Source organism: Adiantum capillus-veneris, chromosome 9 (assembly GCF_014529385.1).
Source record: "Adiantum capillus-veneris isolate H3 chromosome 9, ASM1452938v2, whole genome shotgun sequence".
NCBI classification, from domain to species: domain Eukaryota; kingdom Viridiplantae; phylum Streptophyta; class Polypodiopsida; order Polypodiales; family Pteridaceae; genus Adiantum; species Adiantum capillus-veneris.
In genome coordinates this window covers 93380744-93393253 of record NC_140939.1, presented here as the reverse complement: position 1 = coordinate 93393253, position 12510 = coordinate 93380744, and the positions used below count along the sequence as shown (strand labels likewise).

The window sequence follows — 12510 nt, the reverse complement described above, 5'->3', positions numbered from 1 at the left end:
TACGTTTTTGGCAGCATTCTTGAAATCCATCATAGGTAGGCTTGACGGTGCTAATTTACAAGCTACGGCACTACGTTCTGAAACGCCATCGTAGACATGCCTGTTGTCCTCCCTGTTTCTAGCGGGCAGCGCCTCAAGACGTTGTGTCTTCATAGCCATTCCCTTGCTGCCCCTCCTCTGACGACGGCTCCATCATCAATCTGCTGCAACGTTTTAAAATGCTGCTGGCAGCCTTGTCTTCGTAACTTGGAGCCCAAGAGAGGGGCCATCAAAAGAGGGTCTCTTGACTGGCTTTGGGAAGTGTGAAAGTCACTTGCGAGAACAACAAAACTTCTATAGAGCGTTCTTTTTATTTTTGGTATTGCTTGGAGTGCAAGGGCTTCATGTGGCTTGTACCCTTATTATGCAAACCCCCCCCCCCCCCCTCTCTTGCTCAAGCGCCAACAACTACAACGACCAAGACCAATCATCAGCTATGGAAAGGTCATCAACCATCATCCAATTAGCAGCCAATGCTCAACCAAAGTTTTCAAGGAAACCATCGATTTGTTTGGCTCTCAATTGCATGAGTTTGCTAGAGGACAAAGGCAAAGGCAAGGCTTGACAGGATGGTAGTACTAGTATGCATCGGTACCCATGAGGTCCCACAATAGTTGTTATAATTAATTTGGACTCTTGTGTTGGAGTTCAAGTTATCGGTGTTTGAACTCATGGGTCGGAGCTCAAGATACATGCATCTAGCAAGGAACCAATCAAACATATCTAAAACATTATGGATGAGTGCACTAATCCATTGTTGTTGGCAAGATTATGGACAAAATGTGTTTTAAAGTTCATTATCTAGGAGTATTTGGATGTGATGTGTTCACAGTTCACGAATGGGGATTCTTGGTGTAGTGTGGTCTACAATTCAATTTCTAAAAGGCAATCGATGTTCAAGATGGCATTCTTCTAAGGTAAAAAGTTGAGGGTAACATAACCATGGTGTATCGATTAGACTAATCAACTATTGGAGCTTCTTCATCAACTTGGTCTCACTATTTATGTCCATTATGAGTTACAGAGAGGGTGTTAAGAGTTTTGGCATCTCAAGTGAACTGTCCAAAGTGATCCCATTATTTATTTTGGCTTTTAGGTATTTATTTTACCTATTTGTCAAAGTCCAGGTAGGGCACTTTACTGAGGTGGATACATATGTGACCCCTTGCCCCATTGTACATTGTATCAATTATTCATTGCTGAGGTTGGTTGGTTTAGAGACTCTCTCTCTTTCTCTCTCTCTCGTGTATTATCCCCTCTTGTGTACGCTTCCACATCGTCGACTTTGATAGTGCTTCCCATGAGCATCATTTCCAAACTAAGTTATTCCAAGCTAAGCTATGTACAAAGTTATTTATTGGGTGGTGGCATGACGGTAATTATAACAAAAATATAAGAGTGTTCTACAAACCTCCTTCAGTTTCCAATCTACAATTTATTCATCCATCCGTTAGTTAACTTACTAATAAGAATAACAAGAAGCAAGTATAAACAAGTCCATCTATCCATGGTTACCTAATGATGCTAAACCAAACCAACACAATGATTTTCAAAGTGTTCCAAACCAATCACTCGAGGGGAAAACAAAATCCTAACAATATGAGCCTGTGCAACTTGAATATCTGGCAAGGAAGCCACCACTTAGTTCTTCTTCCTCTTCTCTAATCTAATGCGTCAAATGGGACTTTGTCCATGTAGCCATTTGCAAAGAACTATAGGTAGTGTTTTACCCAATGTAAGTTATGGATTGGTTCTTGTAGCCCTTTCTTCATATCTTGATGTCTTGTATGACTGATGCATGACTTGTCTTGTTAGGTATTGCAAAGGTCCACCAAGCACTACGCCAAATGTTTCCATCATTGCATTACTCTCTACTACAATTGATATTGATATAACTTTAACCCTCAAGAAATTTCTTAGTCTAGTTGAAACTTATTAAAAAATAGCAGAGTGGATGCATCAACAATACTCAGGGATTGTTTTAGGTGCAGTTTATTGTTTTCACACTCACTTTTTTACTACATCTTCACAATGTAATTGGGTGGGTTATACATGTGAAGGCAAGGATGGATGAATATTATTGAGCAAACAATCAAATCATAGTGGTATTTCCATTATGATATGGACTCTTCAGCATTTATGAGAGGGCACTGTGAGTGTCCAACTTTGATATGGGGGCAATGCTGAGGGCACCATTGTTTGGATAAGCTATTTGCATGGTGCTACATATTAGGTGTTGATAACACATGACAAAGGGCATTTTAATCAAAAGATTTTGAATACAACTCTACCAGTCCATAGACTTGTTTCATATGCCAAACGTCTCAGTCTAAAGAGTGTTGTAATACAAAATTTGGCTCCATAGGAATCATTTTTGTTTGTAGCATCTCTTCAAATGCAATCTTCACAGACGTCAGATCAGGAGGATTCCTCTCTATTGCAAGTGCTCTCTATTGTATACGTCAAATGTCTATCTTTGAACTTGGTCTAAATAGTGTTGTAATATGAAATTTGACTCCTATGGTTATCTCGTTCACCAATGGACAATTTCTTTTGAAATTCCTATCATTAGATTCCTAACCTTGAAGGTTAGGAGTCAGGGGGGCAAGCCATCCATCTACTCGCCACATTAGCAGGCAAATTTTACTAAGCCTGCAGGCAATGAGGGAGCTTCAACTCAACGCATGGAATGTGATGAGGTGCTAACACATCAGTGCGTGGAATTGTAGACCGTCTCTACACTTTGCGCCGGGTTCAGTATTGCAGTGCTCTTTGGCCACCTCCTGACTGTTGGGAACGACCGTTTCCTACCCCGTCAAGTTCAAACGAATGGGAGGAGCACTAAATAGGGAGGGGGAATAGTCAGTAGGGACCATTTCCCGCCGTCAAGCATCCGTGGGAGTGGGGCCATTGATTTCTACAGGCACAGGAGAGAAGGTGATGGGCAGTGGCAGGTGCCGCATATGAGCGATGTATGTTCTACATTATTGGCTCCCAGCCTGGCCTAGTCGCTAAGGGCTTTCTCATCTCATGCCAGAGCACAAAAAAATAAACAATCATGAAAGCTTTGCCTAAAATTTCTGCAGAAATTAAATGTAGTCTTGCAAAATCAAATGTAGCCCACATCAGTTTGATGGAATGCTGAAATTGCACTTAAGAAGAGCATCCATTATGAGATTGCAACAACGTAGCCAACATCAATCCGGTTAAATGCTAAAATTGCACTTAAGAACAAAAACTTCACCGAGTCCTTGAACAGAAAAAAGAACCAAAACAGAACAAAATAAGCCTTTTCTCAAGCATTTACAGCAGAATCTAAGCACTCCGGTAAATTCACATTCCAAAATGTATTATGGCATAAAGGTATGACCTCCATCCAAGTGAGGAATGCCATCGAGAAGCTGAAAGACACAAGAAGAGTTAATAATTCCAAAGGCATCAGCACCAAGGAACAAGCCAATCCTGTCTTTTTGCAGATAATTGTCCATAGTTCAAGAATTCTTCCTAGCTTGCATCATCCACACACCATGATGCCATTCAAGCTCTTTGACTGTCGGAAACAAGCTCATTCAAACTCTTTTGCTGGATGAATACGGAAACAAGCTCATTCAAACTCCTCAAGCTCTTTGACTGTCGGCCAGCCGTCTGCGAACCTTGGTGGCGAGCATATGGTAAAGTAATCAATGCACCCCAGCATTTCATCCACTATCTTCATATTTAGACCTGTCACAAATAATTGACTGACATTACATGTCAATTCTCTGGTTGGATAATATGAAATTCCCATAATTCAACCAAAAATTGTATACAATTTGATAAGACTTGCCTTCGTTTTCATATGCCATCTCATCATCACTAAGGTCCTTTACCACTTCTAGTTCAAGAACATCTCCTGGAGGCTTCCACGTTGACTGCCCACAGGAAAAAAAAAATATGACATTGTTATTGTGTTAATAATACGCTACCAAAAGAAGATATAATGAAATTTGAAAATTGTGGCACAAAACTTACATTATCCATGCTACATGGAACTGAGAATTTTGGAAAAGGAATGTCCATTCGACAATTTCGAATCATTGCAACACGCTTTGCTATCTCTGAGAAAGAGTAACCCACAAATGCAGCATGAGCAGAGCAAGCTGTCCTAATCTTTTCAACCAAAAACATGAAACGCTTCACTTTGGGAATGGAGCGCTCATATAGCATGCATATCATGCTTTTTTATGGCGACACTTAAATAAACTGCAATGCACCTTGACTGGCAGAGAGATCATCTGATGCAAAACATACAAGCAGAAAATAGAAACCATGATGCAAGGCATTTTACCCCTATCGCGTATCAAGCAACGCTGCTTCTCCATATCCTCGCCAGTGAAGTGCACTTTTTCAATCCCCTCTTCTGCCCACAATGCGGCTTTCTTCTTCATCTCCTCTGTCAAATTCAGCTTGGATCGCGGTGGTAATTGGAAGGCAGGACTTTGAGTTTGGGGTTTCAGCTCAGCCTTTGCTTTGAGAGGAGGTTTAGAGGAGGAATTGTTCATGGGGTTGGGTGTGCCATTGCTGATGTTCTTCAACGGAGGCCTGGACGGCTTTTTTGCAGTTGGCAAAGGGATTGTGTCCTGCACATCTGCTCTGACAGCAAAGCTCTCTTTCTCTGCTATGGCCTTGCTTGCCTGCTTTGGTTGCAATAGAACATGGTTTGTGATGTTGGAAAGCTTCTTGCGCTCCATGGGAGCTTGCTGCTGCAACCCTTTTCGTTCATGACTTGGGACTTTACCTGCATGACAAGAAACCATTTTCTCCAACAGACACCATATTTGCGCACACACAGAATTTTGCAAGATTTGCACCTCAAGAATCTTAAAACTCAAAAACCATGCAATAAACAAAAACATATCGCCTCTATAAGCTTCTAGAAACTAAGCAACAATGAGGACTGGGCTGACAGCTTAGGTAATGAGCCTCTCAAGGCTTGTTGCAAGCCCACACACAGAAACGAGGATAGGCTAATCTTGAAGCCAGGACACGCACCTGCAAACTGGCGGTCGAGCCTCTAAACAGAAAGAACCGATCCTAAGCACTAATAAAGTCTGCGGATGGGAAAACCATAGCCAGAACTCCACGTACATGTGCTGAAAATCTCGACTCAAAAAGCCTACACTACATACATTGTGTAGGGTTTTCTTTAAAGCGATCAAAGAAACAGCTAGTAACGCGTATCAAGCCTAAAGATCTCCTGCTGATTTTATGAGTTAACGTAACAGATACACATTATGCAGGTGCGGAAACTTCTTGGAAAAAAGGAAGACACCTGCAACGCGTGGGAAGACCTAGCAACACAGCTCTCGAGATATGATGCAGGAGATAGAAGGAGTACCTGAGAGGATGTTGGCTTGCGCATTTTCGTCTTGAGGCACAGATTGAGGCCTACTTGTGCGCAGCGCCATTTAAACTGGAACTTCTGCTTCGAGGCAGGTGGAACGAAAGGCAGAGAAGCGAGTCGCGAGGATGATTGATCGTGAGGGGGGCGGAAATGGATTTGTCTGCTGAGAGCTATGGAGCTGGGAGAGCCGTTATGATTTGCCGCTCTTCTCTTTACTATGTTACTCTGAAAAACTTTACTGTTGAGAATATCGTTTGGTGCTCTTTCCTTATAGAGTAAAATTTTCGAGAAACATCCTCCTCAAATTTCCATATAATAGAGTAAAAATATCAAAAATTAGGTGCATTTTGTAGACTTTCGTTCTTGGAAATGCACAAAACGGAAAAATATATGTTTAGGAAAATGCGAAATGAGGCCCCTGTCACATTGGGACGGGCAAGAGGTGGCCACTCCGAGGTGGCGAGCAGCTATTAGCTCTGTGAAAAGGGGAACTTGGGCCGGAGGCCTTGTCAGGTGGGCGGGCATCACCCCTCGGCCAACTTCTCGCACTCCATGGCCATCTGCAAAAGACGACGTGGGAGAGCAGATTACAGGCGCTGAGCTCTCGTCGTCAGCGTGAAGTGCGACCGTTTCAGCATTTGGCGAGCATTGGTTTGTTGCTGCAGACGGGCCACTGCTTCTTTGAAATTGTGTGTGACATGAGAGGGGCTGGCCACCAAGAAAATTGAGAGGGGCGGGTCCCAGTCTGGCAGGGGCCTAAGACACATCATTTTGGGCCTAAGGCCTTCGTAAAGCATTGAACTTTTGAGAGCAATTGTGGACTATTGGATAAAGCTTGGCAGTCAACACCACATGACAAACTTCCTCCCTTCCTAATTCTTGCAAGAAGGGCATTAACAAAGCATCATCTTATGTGGACGGCACTTTTTGTTTAGAGTGGAGTGGAGAGGACGAGCAGGGTTGAATGCCATGTACGATCGTCAACCTCTCCTCATCGAACCATCATTGCCTTTCAACTCGTATGTATTGCGCCAATAACCTTTCCCTTTCCCCCTTTCCTTTTGAGGAGGAGGCCGATGGAACTGCGTGAAGTTCTACGCGGCGGGATAGTTCATAGAGGAGCCCTGCCTCAAGTTGTCTCGCCCTCACTCAGGCCATGAGGCTTTGGATGTAATGCCCCTATAAATTTTGTCCCTAACCCTTTGTTCCTGAATAGGCCATCGATGTAGACCGTTTCTCTTATACATGGAGGAACCTCAGCAACTACCCCTCGAGTTCCCTGCTCACTCCTCATCTCATCCTCAACAAGGTAACCCTCATGTTCTAACTATGGACAGAGTGTCTTCTTCTTAGATTCTGAGGTGAATAAAATCAACAATATGGTTAACCATAATGTGTCTACTCATAGAGAAGGTAAAGAGCTTGAGGTCGTTCCCGTACAGCAAGATGCTAATAGACCTATTAGCCATGCTCAAGCTGCTAGCCCAAGTGCTTTTGATGAAGAAGTTGACTCAAATGAAGAAGACACAAGTAACCGAGAGGGGGTTACCATAACTGTGAAAGAGCTAGAAGCTTGGCATTCTCAGCTTCCAGACTGGGTTATTATTGGCCTATGCCATCGGGAGAGACCCTTTTTGAAAATTCTCAAAACCTAGATCTCCCAACAATGGGAGAACAAGAACATCGAAGTTGTGCAAGTGCAATACCTGCCTAAGAATTATTATTTGTCTTTTTTTTTTACAATGCAAATGATGCCTTGTAGATAGTTATCCAAGGCCAATGGATCATTAGAAATACCCCTCTGTCAGTGTTTAATTGGTACCATGGGTTTAACCCTAGGGGTCCAAAGCCTACCAAAGTCCTTGTTTGGGGAGACTTCCTTGATCTGCTAGTAAATTTTTACCCCTAGTTGAAGGACATTGGTTCATCATGTGTTGGGAAAGTTCTAGGTCAAAGGGCTAGAGGGAGCATCAATCCCAAATGGGATCCCCAGCTCCTTATTGAGGTTGACTTGGCCTCTGAGTTAAAATCCATTATTCTTGTTAAAGATTGTGCAGGGAATTTCTTACATTTACTAAGGGTAGTATTCAAGGGCCTGCCCAATACTTGCTTTCATTGTATGAAGCAAGGTCACTTCATTAAGGACTATCCAGACTTGAAACATGTGCCAACTCAGGAAGAAAACATTAAGTCCAATGTGGAAGGCTTTCAACCAGTATCAAGGGAAAATTTAGTCAAAGGCAATAAAGGCAACAAGGCCTCTAACAGATTCAAAAACTCTCCTTTGTTGGAGAAGGTGTTTGACCCTTTCAGTTGTGACATCCCTGAGGACAACAAGTCGAGCCCAGTCCTAGACAGACAAGAGCAAGTGAAGGAGGAGAACTTGAATCACCCAACCAGCTCTCAGGCACATCCCAAAATAGCAGAGACAGAGGTCCCTAGACCACTTGATAGCCCTATGGAGAAAACAAGGGGATTATCCTTCTTTTCTTCTTCTGAAGATGAAGTAGAAACAATTCCCAATACACAAAATGCAGCTACTAGACAGGTGCACAATGAGAATGAGCAATTTGAGAAAGAGTTGGAGGAACAAAATCAAGCAACTAAAACCCAGTTGGCTTCCTCCCCTGACCAATCAGTTGATATACTTATGACACAGGCTGAAGAGGAAAGGCTACCAATGCGTAAACCTTGCAAACCAAAAAGAAAAAAGGAAATCTCTAAGGATCCTAATAGAGCCTCAGTGTCCCTTGCAAAACCTCCCAAAAATAGTAAGAAATGAAGTGCCCAAATATTAAAGGATACACCTTGAACTACAAAGGCCTTAATGACCCCCTCAAAGCCTAGATAATAAAAAATTGGGTGTTGAGTACTAACTTTTAGCTTGATCTTCTTTGTCTGTAGGAGATCAAAGCTTCTAGTTAGCATCTAATTAATAACCTCCAAAGGCTGTTTAGTTGTTATTCTTGGTACCACACAGACCACTCCTATGGTAAAGGGGGTACTGCTATAGCAATATCAAATAATTATAGTCATTATGTGAGCCAAGTCTCCAAAGCACAAAATGGTAGCTAGATTGCCATATGTTGGGGTATAGGCGCCTGTGCCTTGCCTGACCGCCCAGAGTTTGGGCGCCCCCACTGACTTGTATACCTTATACATAGCATAAGTGTATAGGGGTCTACTCACTCTTTGAGTCTCCCCACCCATATATGTGTGTCGTGTGTCTCCTTCTCTCTCTCACTCTCCGTCTGTGGTGCTCTCCGATCCCCTTCAATCGGTATCAGAGCGACAGGTGTCAGAGCGTAGATGGACTGCTTCGCGATGAACTCGTCGGCTATGGCGGAGAGGTCACAGATCTGAGCAAAGAAATAGAGGAGGCTTGGGACAGCCATACAGAGGCTTGCAGGAGAGCTCTCAGGAGCTTCCTAGTGCTCACAGATCAGTCCACAGTTCCTCTACAGATTAGTCCACTGTGTACAGCATTTTCCCTCTTCTCGGCAAGCTTTGCAACGGCTACATCGGCGACAGATTGGAGCTTGGAGCTTCCATAGACATGGAAGCATTGTGAGATTGATGCATTCATCTCACGCATCGAGGTGGGAAGTGAGTTTGAGCCTTTCTATGAGCTCAAAGAAGCACAGAAGAAAGTCGTTCAGTTTTTGACAGTTTGACAGCAGTCTACTGTTTTGCTCATAACTTGAGCTATAAGGTGACTGAGCAAAGTAGAGAGTCAGTTGTGCGAGATACTCCTATGCAGGATAGACAGGTAGAGCGGTCTTGCTCTAGTGAGTCACGACAGGAGGACGTTGTGCAAGAGTCTATGCATAAGGAGTTAGAGCATGAGAGCTCTAGTGAGTCACAGCAGATTGAGTGGTCATGTTTGCAGTGGATGATTGCAGAGGAGGCTGAGTTGTCAGCGATTATGCAGTCATTCCTTTCTATGCTCGACAGTGAGCATGGGGATATAGTTGTGCAGGATATGTCTTCTAGCAAACACCTAGAGCAGTTGGTTTGCTTTGAGGTTGCATGACAGGTTGATGCGTCTTTTGTGGACACTCAGGAGATGCATGTACCTGACACGCCTTATCAGTCAGAGATGCCTATTGCCAGGGATATATATGTTGATGCATGCTCCATAGAGCTAGCAGGGCCCGCTAGCATTGCATCGGCATTTGGTGGTCTCATGTATGAGATGTTGATCTTGAGACCGGATATCGCAGCTGCAGTGGGAGCATTTGCAATTGGGGTTGTCAGTCTTTTGTTGACTGATGATGGCATAGTGCACGAGGGAGATATGCAGGTATTGCGTACATACTTGCAGTACGTGTGCGGTACATCTGGTGGTGTATGGACTTACACGGGAGCAAGACAACCGGATGCACACGATCACAGCCAACCAATGGGCATCGATTGAGAGCGATTTTCTCTTGCCTTTGTAGTCTTTAGACTAGGTTCCCTTGCTTAAAGGCACAATCGCCTTTAAGTGGGAGGTTGTTGGGGTATAGGCGCCTGTGCCTTGCCCGACCGCCCGGAGTCTGGGCGCCCACTGACTTGTATACCTTATACATAGCATAAGTGTATAGGGGGCTGCTCACTCTTTGAGTCTCCTCACCCATATCTGTGTGTCGTGTGTCTCCTTCTCTCTCTCACTCTCCGTCTGTGGTGCTCTCCGATCCTGCTCACTCTTTGAGTCTCCCCACCCATATCTGTGTGTCTTGTGTCTCCTTCTCTCTCTCACTCTCCGTCTGTGGTGCTCTCCGATCCCCTTCACCATATCCATGTCCAGTCCTTTTAATTATATTGTCATATCTTTTTATGCCTCTAACTCCATCTCTGAAAGGGATAACATGTGGCAAGAGTTGTCTAGCTATCATAAGCCTTGTATTATGATGGGTGACTTTAACATGGTTGAGGATATATGTGATAGGTGGAATCAGAAAGGTCAAGTTTTTCATGGCACAGAGAAGGACACTGGTCCAACCTAGTTCTCTCTCTATACATGATGGATATCTCTGCTGATATAGGGACTACCTAGTCAAATAGACAATCTCGATAACGTTTCAAGGTAGCTAGACTAGATAGAGTTTATATGTCATCTGAGCTAGTGCAAGATCACTGGCAGGTAAGCTACTTTAAGGACCCTTCTCTTCAGTTCTCAAACCATGTCCCAATGTTGTTTGAGTTTCAAAGGGATGAATGTAAATTCAAATCTGACTAGGCCTCACATGGATTAAACTCTTTTTGGTATTCAACTATCAAAGAAAAAATTAAAGGCATTTTTTACAAGGCTTCTAATCAGTATTCTTTTGCTTTTTAAGGCTTGGGATGTTGCAGTCAAGGAAACTCATAGGATTATGGTAGGCTTTAAGAAGAGAGCTAGGGACATAAGGTCAAAGAGAAGTATGATGATAAGGACCCAAATAGAGGAAGTAGAATCCTCTACTCCCCCCAATTTCCCTCCTCCTCCTCCCCTCTTAGATCTGAGAGAAAAACTTAAACTAGAATAAGTATTGGTTGCTAGGGCTTCCATCCATTGGACAATGGACTTTTGGGCCGGGAAGATAGAGAGACCTGATAAGAATATGTTTGCATTGTTATAAAAAAGAAGAAGAGTAAGGACTTTGTTCCATTTTCAAAAAACCAATATGGCTTTGTGGTGTCATCTCACTATGAAAATATTCACTTTGTCAAAGAATACTTTATGAAATTTTTCTCTAACCCCCCTCAAAGAAGGGTTGGTCAGACTGCTGCTAGGGCCAAAATAGCCAGAAGAAGGGGAAAATTGTACCCCAGCACAATCTTGGACCAACCCATCACAGAGGGGGAGCTTAGAGTGTAAGAAACTAGGCAACTAGGCTCTACCGGATCCTCCTCCCAACCTCCCTTTATAGGTGGTCTCCTAGCCCCTTGCCCTAGACGGATCCCCTGTCCACACTGCCTAGCCGGACTACGGCCCTTGGACGTAGTCCTTGCCTAGCCTAGTTCTTAGGGTACAGGACCCGTGTCCTGACATTACTCCCCTCTTAAAGAAGAGTTTTCGTCCTCGAAAACAAAAGTGGGAAACTTCTTCTTAAGAATACCGATGTTTTGACAACCCATAAGTCAGCCAGTTGTTTGTATGACCGATAATTGGTGCAGTGAGGAGGTTCAATGAAACCAAGAGGAATATCTTGATTTTCAACATTGTTGTCCGTTTGCAACCACTTGGGTCTAAATGGTAACTCCATATATAACTCACTTGAGTGCTGTAAAGGAGTAACCACAACTAAGAGTCACTTGGGTTTAAATGGTAACTCCATTTATAACTCACGTGAGTACTGTAAAGGAGTAACCACAACTAAGAGTTGTCCAAAGGCATAACCAGGTTTTAGATCTTCTGAACGTACTGGAATAATGCAAGGAAACCTTGGCGTAACTTTCCATTCAACTGTGAGCTAGATTTCCTACTCGCCTAAGTATCTTGAAAAATCCATTACATGTTCATCCCTAATGTAGGTTACGTGCCAACGTACTCTGTCAGCACACCTTGTAAGTCCTTGACGTATGAAAGTATTGACACAATCGCCAACCCCACCACAAGAGGTGTTCAAAGCCAAAAATCGTACTTAAGCAAATTCTAGAATAGGGAGAAAATCATCTATCTAGAAATGCGTTGTGCTAACGTATGCTCTTAGCAGATCCTTTAGCACAAGATTACTCTTTGTAATCTTTGTAATCTACCTATCCCCTTGGATAACTGACAGTACTGAGGTGTGTTTTCCTCACAGTTTACAGACAGTCGTCCCAGATGACTAGTAAACGGGAAATCACAGTAGTGTTTAACATTGGTGAAGAATCAACAGTGTTCGAAATAACCATCGTGGTTAACTTGAAAAAATCCAGAAACGCCCAAACCGAGCCATGACCTCTATTGGTGATTAGTGGATTTAAAAGTTATCTCATAGAGATAGTGCACATAGAGTGCAAAATGCTTCATAAGCAATCAACTTGAGGAATATGCATGCCGTTCCAAATCAGCCTTTGCTAAACACTAGGGCCCATAACACCTAGTGTGCATGCTTTTAGAAAAAAATAGATCCGAACCT

At 43.2% G+C, this 12510-nt stretch overlaps 1 protein-coding gene across 1 annotated transcript; it reads right to left on the bottom strand.

Annotated features, from left to right (window-relative positions):
• Positions 1–3303: 3303 nt before the first annotated feature.
• LOC147450820 (uncharacterized) lies at positions 3304–5649 on the bottom strand. The gene is made up of 5 exons (XM_086520814.1): positions 5417–5649; positions 4367–4816; positions 4051–4136; positions 3866–3950; positions 3304–3762 (listed from the first exon to the last, which is right to left on the bottom strand). The coding sequence occupies exons 1-5, from the start codon at positions 5484–5486 to the stop codon at positions 3644–3646; spliced, it is 810 nt and encodes a 269-aa protein (XP_086376940.1). The 5' UTR covers positions 5487–5649; the 3' UTR covers positions 3304–3643.
• Positions 5650–12510: the final 6861 nt, after the last annotated feature.